Source organism: Scomber scombrus, chromosome 20, assembly GCF_963691925.1.
Source record: "Scomber scombrus chromosome 20, fScoSco1.1, whole genome shotgun sequence".
NCBI lineage: Eukaryota > Metazoa > Chordata > Actinopteri > Scombriformes > Scombridae > Scomber > Scomber scombrus.
Genome location: NC_084989.1, coordinates 13,558,350 through 13,578,735, shown reverse-complemented (window position 1 = coordinate 13,578,735; position 20,386 = coordinate 13,558,350). Strand labels below are relative to the sequence as shown.

Genomic DNA, 20,386 nt, shown 5'->3' with positions numbered 1-20,386 from the left:
CAGCTAAAGCTAATTAATGAGGCTAAATTCAAGACTCATTGGGATACTGGCTAAAGCTAGTGCTAGGCGGTTCTTCATTACTAGCGTTAATCAAATGCGCTTTCCATTGCGGTTTGTAATGGTAAAACAGCAAAGGTCATAAAAAAGCCATTCACATAACACCTTTTAGACTACGGGTGTGACGGGTCTCCTGTATAGTGTCCTTAATTTTCCGCATTGTGTTAGTTAACTGTTCCTTAGCCTCTCCTAGGAGGACCTTTGTGTCATGGTTGCCCCTAGCAACTCAAAGATGCTTTGCGCCTCGCTGTAAATCTAAACAAGAGCATTTCTCAGGATTTGATCAGTGGAAAAAAGTAATAGAAACATTGATCATATTGTGAATTATTATCTTATGTAGAATCATAGCTGAGCTTTAAAAAAGGCACACTTTTTATATTACCAATTGCATAAAGGTTAACGTAAGTACTTAACTTGCATTTGGATACGTGCGTCGAGGAACATGAAAAGGAAACACCCAAAGATATATCATTACTGAAGGGTGATACACCATCCATGCATACAAATCGAGGTATGTGAAATATCAACGCTTTGATGATCATCACGTTGTAAAGCAAAGGAATTAATATACTTTATGTGTTAACATGATGAACAAACTGTTATCTACAGTCAAGGACATGTAACATAAACACTGTGGATATGCCTGCAGCATCAGCAGCACAAGGAATAACATGTAATCCAGACAGAGGTACTATTCATGTTTTTAAAAGTGGACACATTGCATTCTTTGAGTGTAGTGTTATGTCATACAAATTATAGTAATATGTTGTGTATTTTACAGGTTTGGGATTAGGTTTTCTGCTGGGAGCAGAGTATGACAGGAAGAAGCAGAAGCTTCAGCAGGAGCTTCAGCTGGACTACAAACATTATGTTGCCAAGGTCTGATTACATATTGGAAATGTAAATTATTGTTAAAACCTAACTAAGTTGTCTATCGCATATTACTAACTCACCTTGCTGTCCTTCCTTTTTATATTCTTCCTTCAGAAAAAGGATCAGAAAGCTGAACTTCATCCACAATCCCAGGGTCTCTCCCTACCTATTGATGAGAGAATATCAGTTAAGGTGTGTGTACCTGTGTTTTTATGTGCTTGGATGGGTACATAAGTGAATACTTTTTAGTGACAGGAAGCAGATAACTCCCCATGGTCATCAAAGTGGGAGTTTTTCCCATGAAACATGCTCACAACAATACTAATGGAGTTAATATACTGCAGTCCCTCGTCTTAAGATTATATGAATAGTTGATTGTACTGTGCTTTGTCTCATGGCAACTGTTTTTGTGTTCAAGTGCATTCAGACTTTTGACATGTTACTAATGAAGCATAGTATAGGGGCCCAGTGGCCTAATGGATAAGGCATCAGCCTCCGGAGCTGGGGATTGTGGGTTCAAGTCCCACCTGGGTCAATTGAGTCTCACCTGGATTGTACAGAGTGCTCAACTCTTTCCACTCTGCAGACCAGTTTCTATTTAGCACTAAAACAGTTGCAATCACATCTACAGAATTATTAGGCTATCAAGTGACTAATATTCTGGTAGCAGCATACTTTGGACAAAAGCGTCTTTCTGAATCTGTTAATTAGGAGTAGAAATCCTGTTGGATATGTTTTCATTTATTAATTTGAAGTCAGCAGAGAATTATAGGAAAGATGGATGAATAATTTTATTTAGTAAGATTAAAAGACTGCAGTGGAATTGTAGGTTGTGCTTTAGCTTAGTAAGATGGCTGCTTCATAGACATAACTCTGAATATCTTTCTCTTACAGGAAAAACTGAGAGAGGAAAGAAATAAAGAATACAACCTCTTCCTTCAGACGCAACCTCAAACCAGACGGTTAAAGAGGGGAACATCTTCTGTCAATGATAAAGTAAGGATCAATAAATGTAAATATTCTTATAAACAGAATGGCTTTTATCAAGCTGACATAGCTCACTATACAACATTTTTTCACTTTCAGCCTGGACGTGGTCAAGCCTCAGATGTTATGTGCATATCTACTCCAGCCTCTCCTCTGCCCGTCGTCAACAGCCACACAAACATAGACCGTCCTCGGAGGGAGCACGCTGCATCCAGAAGAAATGCTGCCACTCTGACTGAGGCAGAGAATAATAGAAAAAAAAAAGAAAGCACAGAGTCTTGGGGTCAGGGACATCAGGGACGAAGGCGTTGGCACGTCTACAGGCCGAAGGAGCACTACAGCTCTGAAGATGAGCTGAAAATGGACAAAGATAAGGAGTTGGATCTCAGACACAGGAGGTGGCAAGATACACCCACTCCAGAGCCTGAGTACAAAGAGGAGAGGAGAACCTTGGAGCGCAGAGCTAAGAGGTGTAGCTTTTTTCTACGATATTAATATTTGAATCCACTGAGTAAAGATCAGGTATGGTGATGTAATTCGTCTTAACCTGTCTTGTCTGTTTCTATGGCAGAGCCCCTCAGGACATAACGGAGATGGAGGCCCGTGGTGTTCATGATCAGAACAACAATGACAAGATTTTGAAGTCAGAGTAAGCATGACCAGTTTCTATATACCGGTCTGTCTGATTGCTTCTGCAGCGATGGGATTTATAAAGCTGAAACAGAATGATTCTAGATAGCAACAGTATTTACATGCAACCAATTACATCTTCCTGGAAAATCACATACATTTTCCCGGGTCAGTGAAGTACTCTCATTAAACGAGCTAACACAGCACAAGACAGTTATGGAAAATGTTTTGCCATACTCATTTATTACTCTACAGCACTCCTCTTACATGCAATTGCACTCCACTGTTTGTGGTTTATGCCATTTGTTTGCTTTTAAGTTGAGCTACTGTCAGTAAGCTGTTAACATGCGGGGCAGTGATGGAGGGTGAGCCTCGGCCCGGCTCCAGGCAAGTAATTACTCAACCCCGTTCTATCAGAGGAGTTGAATTGATTAGAGATTGAGGCTTCACTGCCCGTCTGCGACCATAAAGCTCTGCGGCCAAACAGCAAGGGAGTGTATGATGTAACATGGTTGTTGGGTGTGGCTCGGAGGGGAACTGTTTGCTGTGCTGTTACCTTCATATATTGTCAGTGATTGGCCTACTCTGAGTCTGACTCTCTCTGTGTGTTCAGCAGCCTGCAAATGCCAGACAGTATGAAGACGGCTACAAGATCTACACGTGCGACCAGCAAGGATGAAGCCAAGTTTGCCACTGGACTCATGATTGGTGAATGCTTTTTGTACTGCATAATTTATGAGTATTTAGACACATATTAATTTGAGGGATTATCGATGAAAATGGTCAAAATCCTATTTAAGCATCACAAGGGACAGAATGTGTATGTTTATGGTGCTCTGTTGTCACACAGGATCAACAGAAGAGCAGATGGCCTCTCAGATGAGGAAAGAACGGTATAGGCAGGAGCTGCTGAAACAAATTGCTGAACAGCAGAGAAACAAAAAGACGTAAGTGATTATTTATCAAAATGTTGTACTTTTTAAAACTTTGTGTTATCCGAGCTGGCTACATCCCTGTGAATCAACAAGACATGAAGGTTGGGGTTATCTACTTTCAGGGAGAAGGAACTTGAGCTGAAGGTGGTTGCGACTGGAGCCACAAACCCCGAGAAAAAGGTAAAGCAAAATTGCTGATAATTGATAATATTTATATATGGTGGCACAACATTGCCCTGAGAAACACCTAATCTTCAGGTTTTTCCCATTAATTTTTGTATCTCTTTTATATATATATATATAATGTGTTCCGTCTTTCAGCCTGACCGAATTAAGCAGTTTGGGGCTGTAAATCGGCGTTATGAAAGCAGGAAAAGGGATGTTCCCTACAAGCCTGAAACAGGTTTGGAGGTCATGAGGAAGGACCCAAATCCAAAACCTAAGGCTGACATACCCATTGAAGACACAGAACAGAGGGCCCCCCCAGGAAAGCCCTTACCTTCTCTGACTGTGGGCAACAATACAGTTCTCAATCAACTGCCTGGGTCTAGGTCAGAAGCAGCACAAGGCGGCCCCTCGCTGGACTATTTTAATGAGGACTACCACAGCGATTTCTCAGACATGCTAGAAGAGGTGGCCATACCAAGGTAGTTCAGTACTGCTTTGTGTTCCTACACATGAATAATAATTTTACTGTTAATTCATTGTAGTTTCTGTGATTTTGTTTTCTCAGAGTGGCTGGTGTTCCTCCTCCTTTACCCACCACTGTAGCCAATACTTACAAGACTCCACATGATGCAGCCTATAACTACTATGGAACCAGGAATCCATTAGATCCTAATCCTCCCGACTATCAGAGTATAGTATTACAGTGATAGTTTTTTAGTGTAAATTTACATACATAATTTTTTTTCTTCCTTTGCCTTTTACTATAAATATACTTTGCATTATTGCTTGTCATTTGGAAGCATACTGAAATGTGTTTTTAACTGGTTTCTATTCTTTTCATGAAGTTAAGAAAATCTATAGACTGTCAAAGTTAGACTGTCATTCATTGCTTGAAAATGCAGTTGTTCAGTAAGTGCAGTCATGGTGTTTACTGTTCAATGTGATAGATCACCTAATGCATCTCAAGCAAGTTTCACTTCTCTGTGAGATGATTTTTATATCATAGATATATGAGTGCAAATCTGGGAAATGCATCTAAAATATTACATTATGCTTTGGGAAATGGTCAGATATTTTAAGTAAACACTGGAATGCTATACAGTCATTGGGATTAATTTGCATTACCTTATATAAACTCCCAGACCTCTCTGTAGAGAACCATTACCATTTATTATGGAACCATTTTATCATCATATCAATGGCCAAGAGGACTTGGCATGGCAATTCATAAATCTCATTTTACAGTAGAGCTGATTTTATTGCTGTGGGGATATACAGTTTATTGGATATGAGTTCAGCAGATCCAGATGGATCTCTCTTCATCCAGCTGGTCCATTTGGTTACATTTATTTTCTTTCCATTTTTACTTTGCTGCCAATTTTTATGTTGTAAAAGAAGATGACGGATTATGGCAGCAGATATCTGATGAAACTGTTAAACCAGTGTGTATTAATTATCTTGTGTCTTTGTTTTGTTCTTCGATAGATGGTTTGCCTGGAGGAGTGCAGCAGTCTGGGAATTTCCACAACAACTCTCAAAGACCACCTTCTGCCAGACACAGTCGCCACACAGAGTCAGTGTCCACTAAACCACCTTCATTTCTGCAATAGTTGTTTTTTTTATTTGGATGATTATTTCAGTGTACAGAGTTTAAACCAATTTCAAAATGTGTGCAACTGCTATTTTTTATACTGAAAATCAATTTGTGTATTTGACATCTTTTACATTAGTGGACAGGTTTAAGATTTGTTTTCTCTCTCTTCCAGAAGAGGGCCCTCACTGCAAACTAACTGTGTGTCTATACCTCCATTGTCTGTTTGCATCTAGAGCAACTGATCACCATAGAGCATCACCTCTGTTCATTGGAGAGCTTTTGGTAGACAATTCCAAGCAGAGGAGAGAGATTGCAATAAACTACCAAGAAGCACTCAGACAACAGGTATGTGTTCACATCTGTTCAGGTCTCTGGATGACTTCCTGAATTAGTGATTAAGTAAATTTGTCAAGTCGATCTTATTTGTAGTTTTGGCAGTTTGTGGCCAAGAAGTGGGTCACTTTACTTCCACATGTGTTGTGGGCTGTGTATTTTTGTGCCCACCATCGTTGTTAGTGGCTAGCTGGAGGATTTAGTAAGTGTGAGAGTTGAGTGAGGCAGCAGCCCACCAACATGCTGTGACTTCCTTCTTACTGATTCCAAATGAAACCTTAGACAGTGAGTCATTTGAGGGATCGACCTCAATATTTTGACAGTAAAAGTCCAGATCATGATGAGGTCAGCATTTTCCCTTGGTTATAGACAAGTACTGTAGTAAGACCAGCAATTCACCTCTTGCAGCTGTGTTTAAGAACATACAGTAAAGGAAAAAAAGTCAACTTTTTACACCTTACCTGCCTTGTGTTTAGATCAAAGAAAGAGAGGAGCGTAAAAAAAGAGAGAAAGAAGAGAAGGAGCGATATGATGCCAAGATAAATGCCGAAATGATGGCCTACAACCCCTGGGGGAGGAGTGGGGGAGGTGCTCCAATTAAAGACCGCAGAGGCAACCTTGTTAGTAAGTTGGCCCTTACTTCCTCTTTTAATAAGGTCTGCTAAACCTAAGCTACATTTATGATGAATGGATTATGTTCTCTGTATTTATAAATGTTTCTCTACCCTCAGGTGATCTGAATCACATGCACAGGATCAATGAGGAGTCGTGCAAGATGTCAGCAAATGACGGACAGATACAGGACTCTGTGACGAGGGATGGACACACTCCTGGATTTGAAGCCAGTTCACCGCTCTCCCATCGAATGTCAGGTTGTGCTCTCTCTCTCTCTCTCTCTCTCTCTCCATTGGTCCTTTCATCCAGTGTATTTAATGGTATTCTGCATTTGTCTGCGTTCTGCATACATCCCTTTCCTTCACTGATAGATTCCTCTCTGTCTCACTCGTCCTTGCAGGTTTCACTGATCTGCCAACTCCGCAGCAGCTCCACAGGCATGACATTTACAAAGAAGCCCTGAAACAACAGGTACAGTAAGTCCTGGACCACAGCTCACCACTTAAACTATACAGGTAACTAGACTCTGCCTTGATACCACATTGATCTAAGAAGAGATGATTTACTTTAGTGTGTGTGTGTGGCTTCTACAACCACTGGTGTTCCCCAGCGCTTTAAAACGGTTGTAAATTAATTCTCAATGTAAGTTAATGTTTCAAACAGATCGAAGAAAACAGACGAAAGCAGTCAGAGGAGAGGGAACGAGTCAGGATTGAGGAGGAGAAAGAAGAGAAGAGGCTGGCGGAGCAGAGGGCTCGCATACAGCAGGAATATGAGGACGAGCAAAGGAGGCAAAAGAAGATTGGGGTGAGGAGTTCATCACTTTGATTCAGAGCACTTCATCTTTACTTGTTCCTTGCAGTTAGGGGTTTTTCCTTACACCAGGCATCCCTCTGAACCCTAACCCTAACTTTCTTTATTCTCTCTGCAGCATAGGCTGGAGAACCAAGGTTGGATCCATGAAGGTAAAACAATTCATGGAAAAGAGGAAAAGAGGGTGAGGGAGGAACAGGAGATTGAAAAGAAGGAACATGAGAGCACCAAGGTCAGACAGGAGGAACGGGCACCAATGGTGGAGTATGAGGTGCAGTAAGCTCCAAAATATAGTAGTCCTGTAGATTGCAGTTTTTTCTTTGTAATGAAAAGATCCTTCTCATGAATTTGCAGAGAGATCCATCTCCTCCCATCCCAACCTTGCAAAAGAAACAGACAGACCTCGTGGCCTCCAGATCTTCTTCTGCTTTGAGTGAGCTGTCCTCCAGGACTGTAAGCCACTTAGTAACAGATTTTTTTTCTCACATCACAGCTGTTATGGTGTAAATCTCAAATTAAGAAAATGGCCACAATTTCCACAACAGGAGCGCTCCATGTCAGCGCCACACGTCCGATCAGTCCCCACAGAAACCCACCAAGGTGAGATTGTCTTGATTTATCTGTACTTCTGGCACCAAAAAACAAATTTGTGGCTGCTAAATTGCCACGTAATGTGTCTCTGTCTCTCCTCACTCCTGCTGCTTGCTCCAGATGATAAACAGGAAGTGATGAGAGAACTGTCAGCCCTCCGTAGGTACCTGAGAAAAAAGCAGAGACAACTGGAGGATCAGCTGCGACGAACAGATTGGCAGGAGGCACACTACACAGCCCCCAACAGGTATAACATTGAGACACCCCTGAACAGCAGTGGTAATGTGTAATAATGTGCATTGCTATAGCCTGCTCAGAATTAGGAAGATTTTATCGTTTGCTTCCTGGCTATTAAAAGAAAATGAGCCATTTAGAGGCGCTATTAGAGCTGCTGTATTCCTTCAGGTCCAGTTTAACCTAAAACACCCCCAGACGTGTTGAGTTGAAGACACAATGCTAATTCTATCTCATTAAGGGCTCATTCGGTCTTCGTATTGAAGCGGGTGTTCTTCTGCTCTGAAATAATGAAAGCGATCTCAAAGTCAAATTGGCTATCTTCTAATTTCTGTTCTGATTTGTTTCAGAGACTCATCACTGCAGTAATGTAACAGTGTGATCCTCAAAGGGAAATTCTGTTTTTCATCTGTGTTCACCTTGTGAGATCAGCAGGGTCAACTGCATTGAAGGGTTCAATAGGGATTCACTGTCTTGCTTAAGGGCACTTCAGCACCTGCAATTGCCTCTCTAATCACTTCATATATACAAGTATATGTTTGAATTGTAATGTATAACAATCTACTTGTAAAGTCTTTGCTTATATTCAATTGAGTTTATTGCAAATCAGTGAAGAATTTCCTTTTAACTGGTGCCAGTTTGACAGCTGTCCTTTGGTTACAGAATAAGCTGCTTATACAGAAAACTCTTTGCTTTAGGCCTCCTAAAAGAACTGAAGAGTGTACACATAGATCAGGTGTCCGTAGTGTTTTAAAACAATAAACACTGAATTCCTTTAGAAACTTTCCTAATTGATTGTTGTAATCACTGTATACAATTGAAAATCATTTAAGATCTGTGTGTTATTACAGGTAGTTGCTCTGTTTAAAGTAATGTTTTCCTCCTTTGTTCAGGCCCAAAGGACAACCCACAGTGGACACCTTTGAGTCAGCCAACAAACAAGCTGTCCAGCCATCAACTAAGAATCCTTCCTCCAGTGCTGCCATGCAAAACATCCGGGAGTTCAACCAGCTTAAATACAGGGGTAATGGAAGGCAATGCTACAGATTAATCAGACACTATAATAAACACTTTTTTTTTTTTTTTTTTTTTTACATTTTAGCATGATCGTCTTTAATTACAAATTCAAAGTTTAGGTCTCACAAGAAAGGAAACCTCTGAGATGGTTTTATGTGCAATCTGTGTGCCCCAAATGTGTGTTGAACTGCAGAATCATGAGCCTGCCAGCACCATTTCATTTCTTGTAAATGACAGACGTAGCGAGTAGTCACATGACTGCAATAGAAGTCACATGATACTTCATACCTGCACAAAGATTGTTTATACTCATTATTTGACTGTACAATTTCTTCTCCTGTCTACACAACAAAAGACAAAGTGTAAGTCCAAGTATAGGATTTGTGTGTATGATTGATGCATGACTTTACTATATAATACTAAAAGTGAGATATTGCTTTATCTAATTTCTATAACTACTTTGGTGAACTGATCAATCATCCAATGATTACAAACTAATTTATCCTGCTGAAATGAAACCGGTTCAGCATTACTTACTTTGCTTCTGTACTGCGACCCAGCATCCTTTCACGACTTTGAGGAAGTCATTGAGGAACCCCTCTTCTAATTGCCTCGGTCACAGTGTTGATGCAAGGAAAGGGTGCAGGATCACTGCAGACTAACACCAGCTGGGCATTGCCAGATGGTTTAGACTTTCCAGAGTCTCATCAGTCCTCTGTCTCCCTCTGGCCACACTGAAACTTTAATCTCATGAGGTCATGGGAGGCGTCCATCACTGACAGTCAGTTTGGCAGTGTAAACAGAGAATGTAATGCAAGCGACCAAGGAAATGGCTTTGGATGGGTTCCCAGACCCAGTTAATGCGGGGGTCTGACAGACATTCAGAGCTGCAGCTTGTAAAACCAGCAAAATAGGAGGAAATGCTAGTTCATGACGAACTGAATGAATCACTTATCAAACCTCCACATATGAATTATGGATTTATGCCAACCTTATGTCTGAAAGCTGCATCAGATCCATTATGCACAGTCAAACCTGATACGATGTAGTGTGTAAGATGCAGCTAGGCTGTAGAGCTTCTGAGTCACTGCCAAACTGCTGTTTTGGAGAGTAGAAGAAGAGGGAGGCTGCAGATAAAGTAAGGAAGGCAGAGATTAGACGTTGGTTGGTGTGTTGGTTTCTCTTTTAATGTCTAGTGTCCGTGTGTATTGGCTTTACACATCTTATTTGTTGGTAACCACTTGATTGAATCTGTAACACAGATATGAGATAATACCTCAAATAGGGTCTCAGCTCTCTCTTGTCTTCTATCTATCAGATACAGTATCTCGAGAAGAGGTCCGTCACATGTTCCCTGACCCTCCCACTGATGCCGGAAGTCTGGATATCCAGCAGCAGGCTCTTCTTCGTGAACAACGGCGCAAAATCAGGCTTATGAAGAGAGAGGAAGAGCACGGTCAGGAAGCAGACACACAGATATCTCCTCAAACTGTTGTCCTCTTTAACTCACTGCTTTGTCTTCCTATAGACTATTTGGACCATCAGCTGAGCCACCATCATCCTGTGAGTGGTCATCACACTATAATTATGTATTTTCCATCTAGATAGATAGATGCTTGGCTAGCTCTTCTTCAGAGGAGGTGTTTTATTGCTGCGTGTCTGTGTATTTTTTCTCAGAGGAACAAACCTGGGCACCGCGTCCACAGAGACTCTATTTTGCCATCTGAGACTGCATTTATTGGTAAGCGTGGCTAAATATAGAGTGTCTATAAGGAGTGTCCCTGTTCTTCTTTACTTCTTCTTTTATGTAGAAGACAGGGCACACTGATATAATGACTTTTCTTTCTCTAAAAGCTCTGGACATTTTCCATAAAGGTGAGATAGCTTGGGAGGTCAGCTACATAAAACGTCACACCACCACAATACAACAGTCTCTGCCAGGCTCATTTAGCTCTTTGTCTCTGTGCCAGGCTAATTGTGGCACATGCCAACTCAAGTCTCTGTATTGCAGCTGGAGCCAGAGCTGGATGCAAGGCATCCATGCCAGCTGCAGGGTGGTGATAGCACAGTGCCAGGCGTTGGGAATGGGGGGCAGTTGACAAATTGTTTAAAGCTTGACGCAAAAAAGGAGGCTTTTCAAATCCTTTCCTTAATACCCTTTTTTCCATTTTGACTCATTTCACTGAAAAGTTCTGCTGAATGGACAGAGTTCTCTGTTTTCATGTAACATGGTCTGGACTGAATGAACTTCCTGGCCCCTAATTTCTGTCCAAGAGGTTTGTGTGTAATGATGAATGGCTTTTGGACTTTGTCAGATGTTTACAGTGGTGATCCATCTGGAGACATGGTTCATCAGCAGAGATCCCTTCAGCCCTCACCAGAGCACCAGAAGAGGACAGCCCGGCGGAGGAGACATGACTATGATGTATGGTGCTGATCAGTAAATGGATCTTTATGTTTGCCTCAGGTCAAAATGAGCCAAGTCATAAAGTACAAGAGCTGTATCCCATGCTGATGCGTCCAATACTTTATAACATACGTTTGTTTTAGTTTTATTTTACAACATTAACATTACAATCAGAGTGTACATACTGAATTGCTGATCTTTTCATTTTTTACATCCAGCCAGCCCAGTCTCTGCAGTCAGAAACCAGTCTGAACCTTGGATCTGAAGTCAGGCCCCGCAACCAACAGCACAGGGTGACTCATGGCTCTTGCACTGGTGACCATGGGAGCAGATCAGGTAATAGAATAAACCAAATGCTAATAAAACTAGGAAAATATAGGTGCAGAGGAGTGTTTTCCTCTGTGTAATTCATTCATACTGGCTTTTACAAGATCCCCTTCAAATGTGTTGTTAATGCGATGTGATTAAGTGATGGGGGCTAAAATCCACAGTGTGTCCACACAGTTGTTTTGTGCAAAAATGCATTTAAAAGTATATGTGAAGCTCATATGAGGCTTTAGCAGTCTGAGACAGTCATATCAAGTGGATATCTGCCACATTTAGTGTTTTTAGTATCTAATTCCTTCTATGTGTTTCCTCAGACAGTGGTTTCCTGTTGAGCTGCAGTGACAGTATAGTAACAAAAAGAGGGACTTAGGTACTAAAAAGACTGTAATGTTAAAATGTATCTACCTGATTTGACTAATTTGGACAGCTTAACCTTCAGATAAACTTTTGAATACATTTTTGCACAGGTGGTTTGTGGATTTTGGCCCTGGGCACTTATGTTATAAGTGCATCTTCTAATCATCAGTATGCTCAGGAGGAATGATTACAGCAAGAAAAACACATGTCAGTGTTGATTTAAGCACCTGATTATTGTTTTAAGACAGACTTGAAAAATTGTGAGCCCCTCTTTTAAACACGTCTTTAGTAAATAAACAATAAATCAAATATCGTACAGTAGATGCAACTTTATGTTTAAGATTTTTAACCAATGCTTAACTTGCTTTTAAGATATTTCTCCCACATGTGCTTCAGTCTCTTGTTGCCAAATTTTCAGCATCCTTAATCTCTAATTTCTTAATGAAATGTGTGATGGATAAGCCTCTATGCTCCCCAGAGGGGCTGTCTGGTGATGAACACGATGTCTTGTCTCTGCGTTCTGCCCCGGGGAGGAGTGTCTCTGTGGAGACTGTTGCCACAGAAGCCTGGCTGCGTCCCGGCACGTCGGATGCTGTGAAATACTCTGGCTGTAAAGATGGGCCAGGCAGCAGGAGGGATGCTCCACCCTGGCTGACACACCGCGTCACCTAGCTTCCATTAGCTGGTCTCCACTGATGAAACACTGCACTGAGTGAGGCCTAAGTTTCTCGCCAATTCCTGTTTCTTTCGATGCAAGTGGTGGTTTCTCTGAGAATTAACCCAAGTGAGAAAGACTACCAATACTTTCCAATGACTAACATGGTAACTGTGGTTTTTATTAGGTTACATAGCTTCAGAGACCACAGCGTCTGTCAGCTTGGAAAAGAACCAGCTTACACAAGACTCACTTTGGCCAATTTCTCTCTCCAAGAAAAGAGCAGTTTTAAAGCTGTAAGGCAGAACTGAATGATTAGATTTAGTCCATAAAAGTAACTGTATCTGTAAGGTTCATACTGTACATGATAATATAATTACTTTAGCAATATTATATATATATTTACTATGGAGAGTTTATTTTATATTAAAAAATGTTTAATTCTAATGGTGTCCTGACTTTTTATTCATGTAGCTGCTATATAATTTAAAGTCAGTGATTCAACATTTCAAATCCACCAAGTTCAAAAACTTTATTGACCTAGAACCTGATTAGAATGCCAGATGATGTATCGTACAGAAAGTTGTACATAATCTTTTTTGCAACATAGAAAACTTTACATTGCTGTATCATATACATTTTGTTTTCTACATCCATGAGCAGGAATGCATCCCATTCATACTTAAAGCACAGCTAACGTTTTCATTTTCTCTATACATATTACTTTCCCCCAAACCAAAGAAAAAAATTAAATATATTATTAACTTTTGATTTTGTACACAAGAGTGAAAACTAAACTCAAAACATGAAAACAGACTAGTGACTTCAAAAGCAGCTAGCATCAGGTTTCTCTCTCATATTCCAGTTTCATGAGCACAGTTGGCATCTGTCTCCGTTAAAAACCTTACATATAAAATGGAATAATTTAACCCTTCACTTTCTGAGGTCTTGTTCAATTACAAATCGTACTCATATAGGACAATCTGCAGGAGATGTTACAGTCAAATAAATTATCACAAAAGTAAAATCTCCAGTGCATTCAAAAAAGAGATCAAGTGCAGCAAATCCAGAAGAGGAAACAAAAAATCAACAAAAATAAATGAAATCTAGTGTTATAAGATTATATTACATAGCGGTAGTTCTGTACAACTAGTTTCATCCAAGAGGCTATCAATACTAATGTTAGCCATCTGCGATGCAGACAGAGAGATCATTACTATCATTGTGTGACAAATGTCACATTTCATAGTTAGTGAATATGTCTTTTTGCATGTTGTTGAAATCATTCATTCTTTACTTGTTTAAATATACAGTAAGAAGCACACATTTTTTGAAATATATTCCTTCTGAGCAGATCAGAGATATGAGTAACTGTCAGTTTTTTTATCAGTAGTTTTATCCAGTGGAGGAATCGCTACACCTTGTACAAGACATGACTGTTTTCATTGTGATATCAAGTACTCCATCTGTGTCTGTCTGTGTGTGTGTGTGTGTGTGTGTGTGTGTGTGTGTGTGTGTGTGTGTGTGTGTGTGTGTGTGTGGTGACAGGGTTAAGGGTGCGGGCGGGTGGTGGCAGACAGCTGATTGATGATCAGCCATTTAAGTCAAGAGTTCAGCATAAACCACATGGAGGGCCCTGAGGCGACATAGAGCCACAGCCACAGTCGCACAGATCTGAGGTGGAGGCCACAGTAGAGCTCTATGTTCCAGGCTGTTTGTGGTGCAGAATCACTGGGCCTCCTCCCCGGCCAACTCTCCCACCTCCGTGTCTGCCTCCTGCTCGACGTGCGCCGGCTGAGGGTCCGGCTGGGGCTCAGGCAGCTGCGCGATGTGAAACACGAGTCCGATACGCAGGTAAAACTTTCGTAGGACAGCCCGGAGCTCAGGGATCAGGTCGAACTGCATGATCTCGCACAGCAGAGGGTAGTATCTGGAGGCATGGGCCTTAAACTGAAGGTGAGAGAGCGAGACGAAGAGAGAGAGACAGACAAAACTGTTCAGTGCCACACAGAATGAAATTACACTTTTAGGCTTTAATTTAAATGCTGCTAGCTGCCAAATGAGAGATAAGTGACAAATAGCAAAGCTCCCAAGACACTCTAGTTGTACTCTGCAGCACTCAGGTGACAACATAACATTCAATACTGTGTGAAATTATAACTTTTTTATTACTGGTAAGCCAGTAATTCAGTATTGCACTTCCATAACGTCATAAGAGTCCAAATCGATCCTGACTTTTAGTTCATATTATGGCTGAAGCTCCTGAAACACTCACCCTTTCATCACTGATCTTTAGCACCTTGGTGAGGAAGAGGAGCAGCAGGTTGGTCCAGGCCTCTCTGTGGCTCTCTGAGGTCAAAGCCAAGAAGTACGCAACAGCCTCACTGCACACACTGCAGCAGACAGACAAACAGAAAGAAAAGAAACATTCAGAAACAGATGTAAACACACTGGGAGAACAATGAATAGAAAGGAGCTACCACCTGAATACATTTCACACAGTCTGGTCAGGATTTTATCAAAGAAAACTATAAAATAACAACCCTTCAGAATGCTGTTGTGTTGTAATATATTATGGCAGGAGAGCGTTTCCTTCTCTGTTTTGCTTCTTACATGAACGACTGCTGAGATGAGGATTATTAAGATTGTTTTCGCTCAGTTGCTGCTAATTAAAACCACTGACTGAGGCTATTATGAAAACAATTAGACATTTCTATTCACAGTTTAAGCTTGAGGAAAACTGACATGACCTCTGACCTTTCTGCTCTGACCCTGCGGCCCTCTTCTAACAGCAACGCTATATATAGACATTCATACCCCTCCTCCTCCTCCTCTCTTTCTCTTTCTCAGCTCTCTTGCACTCCAATCTCTGCCACCTAATCGCCTCCCAAATCTGCTTTGCACCCTGCACTAATCAAACTTGTGTGTGTGCTGTACATGGCCTCTGGTGTGCAGAGTGTGTATGTATGTGTGTGTGTGTGTGTGTGTAATTTAGGAATAAATGTGTATCTAGAAGGCGTCAGTTGCTACTGGATGACAGGGTGAGGTGTGTGCGGGATAAAAGAGAAGGGAACACAAAATACAGCCATTATGACACATAGCAGTGTCTCGATGAATTAGGATTTCTGAGACACTCTCACGTGGAAGCACCACCCTTCCTCCACCTCCTCTTCTTTCTCATCTTCTCTTATAATGAATGCAAGGAGGAGAGACAAGCGATGATTCTTGATATCATCATCAATACGAGGGTGAGGCCGGGAGAGGACAGTGGTGACGGCTGTTTGTGAGGCGCTGAATGCAGACGAAGCAATGACAGCGGCGCTGACTGAACAATGAAACATCAGCGTGCTGATACCTTTGGATCTATACAGCAGACGGCATCCGTTTCAGAGAATTGCCGAGCTGTGCGCATGCTGTGCCTTTGCCATGAGTAACTGACTGGAGATAAATGACATCAAAACAACCTATCCTCCTCTCAGGACTCATGTCTTTTGATTTCTCCTCCCTCTGAGGTGGCTATTGACGTATCTGCCCGCAGAAGTGTGATTTCTTCATTGCCACACTGCAGCTTGCGATGATGAATTTATGAGAGACTTGCAGCTCAGCTATATCTAAGACAACTTTGGCATATACTCACACGCAAACACAGACAGGGGGTGGAGCGACCGGACTGCTGTCAGTCCATATTAATATTTCAGTTATTGGCTAACGCATCCCTAATATGGCGCCAATGGATTCTACATGAGTGATGGTAAAAGGAGCCTTAAAGATCTGTAGCATTTTCAATAACTACAGACTTCCCTCAAGACTTTCTGCCTTCATAAAATAACCTCATTTTTCAGTATGTACAAAAGTACAAATAACAAAAAAGGGAAGAATCATCTTTAGTACTTGGCTTATCCCATGCATGTACTTCATACATTTACTACAGCTGTTTACTTAAGTAGAGTATTTGCAGAAAAATGGCTCTGCGTTTATAGTTAATGCACCGTTTCCACTAATTACCAAGGCAATCTACCAACAACAAACGCACCAATTAGATTTGAAATTCTGTCAAATTGAGGTAAACTGCATGCACACACTAAATCTATCGCTCAAGCAGTAGCAGAACATACAGTATGTTTTGCAGGAGTAGTTTGTAAAAACATGATGAAGCGTTGTGAAGAAAAATGTAAACAGCATCATTAGCGGGATGGAAAATGAACGCAGCACCAACGGAAACCAGTAAAAAGATCAGTAGTGCAGCCTGTTTAGGGAGTCTACACAGCTCTGCTTGCCAATGTGATGATCACTGAGAAATGCATCTCGAGTCATTATCTGTGTGCAGCTGGTGTTACAGTCACAGCAGGACTGAAGGTTAACTGCAATAATGAGTGTCAGAACGATATTAGAAGAGTGTTGCAACTACTTAGAAATCTTATTAAACATGTATGAAAGTAGGTGTGTGTCACTTGCAGTAGATGCACAGCTGCTGAATGCATGTTTGGTTCCTTACTTGAGCAGTCGTCTCTGGACTTCCTCCCAGGCATCCTGGCGGCTCTTGTCTGTGTACATGCGAAACAGGATACGCAGGCCGCACGCCAGGCTGCTGGTCTCCTGCTTCAACAGGTTGGGCTTCGACTTTCCTTTGAATCCTTCGACACACACACACACACACACACACACACACACACACACACACACACACACACACACACACACACACACACACACACACACACACACACACACACACACACACACACACACACACACACACACACACACACACACACACACACACACACACACAATTACAGTTACGGCTATTTTAGAAGAACCTCAACTGAGATAAAGTGCTAATCAGAGTCTACCTCAGCAAACAGAACAAAAGCAAAGCAATAAAATGCAGACAGTAGTTTGTGGCCCTACCTGCTTTCCACAGTAAAGTCCTCTGCTCATTGTTGGAGTTGAAAGCCTTGGCAAAGCAGTGTGACTCCAGCAGGCAGTCTAGTAGTTTGAAGAGCTGCTCAGAGGTCAGGTAGCGATACATGCCCTGGTCCTGAGTCTCCACTGGGACGTCCGCTGCATACAGAGCGTCTCGCTTCAAAAAGACGAAGAGGTGACAGATTATTACTGGCTTGAATCACACATGACAGAATACTTCAAGAAGAGGAAACCTTTAAAACCATGTAAAGGAAAAGTTCAGGATTCTTCAACCTGGATCCTATTTTCTCATCATTTTATGTCTAAGTGAGTAATGGGTGCAACAGTTTTTGAAATTGGTCCAGTATTGAGCGAGAGCGCTTCAGCCGGCAGCCGCGAAATGGGCTGCAATGTAATCCTTTGGGGCAATAGAGGCCCGTCAGTGTACGTCCAATAAAAGTGCTTGTTTTTGCCACTGAAAGTATCAGACTGTTGTCTAACCAAGTCTCGCTCTGAGTTGTAGCAGGAAGACAACTGTGAGACTTAAGATTTAAGAGTGAGACTTTTCCTTGAGTGTGACTTTGTTAGACACAATCACAAACTGACCGAATCAAGCGAAAGATGAAGAAAAATGTTTTACTTCTCTGTATGATCCTTTCCATAATAATTCCACTTATAATAACAATGTGAGTCTGTAAGTGGTAAAAACGAACTCTTTTAGTGGACGTACATTGATGGTGCACTATTGCCCCAAAGGATTACATTACAGCATGTTTTCCAGCTGCTGGCTGAAGTGTTCTTGTTCAATACTGGACCAATTTTTCCTTTTATCAGACTGCCAATTAGTTATCATGATTATCAGTTGACCACAGTTGTTTTTACCTGAGCTGCTGCAAAGTTCTCAGCATCTTCCTTCTTACTGGTAGCAGGAAAAAAGACGATGTTATCAATAGTCTGGATCAGCTCCAGCTGCACCACACACTTTATCAGCAAAGCTGAGAATAAGCGCTGCTCCTGGACCTCTGTGGAACATACAAGTAAACATTCATCAGTACACACACACACACACACACACACACACACACACACACACACACACACACACACACACACACACACACACACACACACACACACACACACACACACACACACACACACACACACACACACACACACACACACACACCTTCAGATTATCAGTCAGTGACAGACTCACTTGTTGGGGTCCTGCTCCTGGAGCCGTCCTCATACATGCCTGGAGCTGAACTGTACTGACTCTGCCGACGGCTCTCCATGGAAACCCTATCAGCGCTACTGATGGAATGCTGGTCCTCAGAGCGAGACTGGATGTCCACTGATTTCTGGGAAATGGAGTCCTGAGAGAAGTGTGGGTAGATGTTACTGCAAGCCAACATATACATAAATATATATATATATATATATATATATATATATATATATATATATATATATAAACAGTAGCTACTTACAACTATACAAGCAGGGAAAAAATAATTAAAAGAAGCAAAAGAAGTTGTGTGAAAAGGTGGAAAAGAAGCAAAACAATGTGTTTTGTAGCAGGATAAAACAGATTGAACAAATAGTCAATGACAAACTATTGACAAAAAAAGTTAACAAGGCTCTCGCATCAATATGTAAGTAAGAAAACAAACACTGTAGTAATTCATTTGTAGAAGAAAAGTAGAAACACTGTGTAGTGTCCTCACCAGCTGTTTGTCTGGTAGACTCTGTGTGGTCGTGGGTTCTCCCTCTGCTCCTGCTGGTCTCCATGTTAACAGCCTGAGAGCAGAAAAACATAAATTCCATAAATCTCATTAATTCTCGTACAGAATGACAAACAACTTCTAGACTAGAAAATTGAAGGAGCAAATTATCCATCATGCTAAACATTTAGTAATTTGGTTAAAGTCTCGGTTGATTGTTCTTAGAAATATGGCTGAATTTATGAGTCTTATCTAACTTTTAAAAAGCACGAGGAGGAATTTGTATAGAGAGCAATAGCTTACGCATGGGGGATGGTGGTTTTGAAGATGTCCAGCATACAGTTACATGTCTTGTCCCAGGTCTCCAGGGAAAACTTCTCTCCGTTCAGGATGACCACGTTCTCCAGACAGTTGGTGCCTGAACGGGCAAGCTGCTCGTTATCTACAGGCACACAGATGAAGAGGAGGAGGAGTTGGGCCAAGACAAGGGAGAGACATGGGAAGGGTAAAAAAAAAGAAAAAGAAAAGTAAAAGATGGAATGAAAAAGGTAAAATGTATTGATATATAAAGTCTGCTGAGATTTCTGCCTTTTTATCCATTTTCCAGGAAACAAACTCTGAATGCTAAAAACGTATCGATCATTAGCTTAACGTCCGTCTTTTTATAAAGTGATCGGCCATTATTGACGCAGCACAAGAAAACTGAGAGGCAATATCTAAGTTCAATCGCTGCAGTTGAACCCGATTCAGTTAATGCTTGTTTTAACCTCCAAAAGCAGCATCAATAACAACATAACCTCCCCGTTCCTCTGCCATTACTTACAGACAAGAGGACAAACTGGACCTTCAGACTCAAATCATAAGATTAATTACTTGCATAAAGACATATTTGAATGGAGAGAGAAAGCATTGCCTCACCTTGCTGCACACACCAGTAGAGCTGAGCCAGGATGTCATCCAGCAGGACGTCATTGAGGGACTCAAAGTATTGAGTGAAGACATCACAGATGGCATAAAGTGCATGGTTGCAGGTGGTGGTCATCCACTCTGCTTTCTGAGGAAGCAACAGACAGTTTTATGATGTCAATGTGAGAACAAAAAACTACAATCTACAGGGAGATCAGAAATTGTGATTCAAGTGCACACAACTGCAACTTTTGG

General features: G+C 41.4%; 2 protein-coding genes and 1 non-coding gene across 4 annotated transcripts in view; 2 read left to right on the top strand and 1 right to left on the bottom strand.

The window, feature by feature from the left end:
- The first annotated feature begins 696 nt into the window (after positions 1–696).
- Positions 697–12,610, top strand: LOC134002644 (centrosome and spindle pole-associated protein 1). Its single transcript, XM_062441984.1, has 27 exons — positions 697–745; positions 839–936; positions 1,045–1,122; positions 1,825–1,926; positions 2,017–2,387; positions 2,489–2,566; positions 3,161–3,255; positions 3,398–3,494; positions 3,605–3,662; positions 3,804–4,129; positions 4,216–4,340; positions 5,136–5,223; positions 5,478–5,589; positions 6,054–6,201; positions 6,309–6,449; positions 6,593–6,663; positions 6,856–6,999; positions 7,124–7,276; positions 7,360–7,458; positions 7,551–7,572; positions 7,693–7,843; positions 8,724–8,854; positions 10,166–10,410; positions 10,525–10,588; positions 11,163–11,272; positions 11,473–11,590; positions 12,417–12,610. The coding sequence occupies exons 1-27, from the start codon at positions 697–699 to the stop codon at positions 12,608–12,610; spliced, it is 3,468 nt and encodes a 1,155-aa protein (XP_062297968.1).
- On the top strand, positions 1,393–1,465 carry trnar-ccg (transfer RNA arginine (anticodon CCG)). The gene has a single exon. It is a non-coding gene; the product is annotated as a tRNA-Arg (tRNA).
- Positions 12,611–13,111: 501 nt separating the features above from the next.
- Positions 13,112–20,386, bottom strand: part of arfgef1 (ADP-ribosylation factor guanine nucleotide-exchange factor 1 (brefeldin A-inhibited)) — a 51,619-nt gene continuing 44,344 nt past the window's right edge. For both annotated transcript variants that reach the window (XM_062441196.1, XM_062441195.1), the window contains 9 exons: positions 20,144–20,279; positions 19,529–19,667; positions 19,229–19,301; positions 18,718–18,877; positions 18,381–18,520; positions 17,505–17,676; positions 17,089–17,227; positions 14,869–14,986; positions 13,112–14,543 (listed from right to left, as the gene is read on the bottom strand). In XM_062441196.1, the coding sequence (XP_062297180.1) occupies positions 14,322–14,543; positions 14,869–14,986; positions 17,089–17,227; positions 17,505–17,676; positions 18,381–18,520; positions 18,718–18,877; positions 19,229–19,301; positions 19,529–19,667; positions 20,144–20,279 (1,299 nt within the window). In that variant the 3' untranslated portion in view covers positions 13,112–14,321. The remainder of the gene's footprint in view (positions 14,544–14,868; positions 14,987–17,088; positions 17,228–17,504; positions 17,677–18,380; positions 18,521–18,717; positions 18,878–19,228; positions 19,302–19,528; positions 19,668–20,143; positions 20,280–20,386) is intronic.

Bases quoted from the DNA above. Each gene is read 5' to 3' on its own strand.
- LOC134002644 (XM_062441984.1), top strand. From the start codon at position 697: ATGCCTGCAGCATCAGCAGCACAAGGAATAACATGTAATCCAGACAGA. The intron at 8,855-10,165 runs GTAATGGAAGGC...TCTATCTATCAG, and splicing joins CAACCAGCTTAAATACAGGG to ATACAGTATCTCGAGAAGAG. The intron at 11,591-12,416 runs GTAATAGAATAA...TATGCTCCCCAG, and splicing joins TGACCATGGGAGCAGATCAG to AGGGGCTGTCTGGTGATGAA.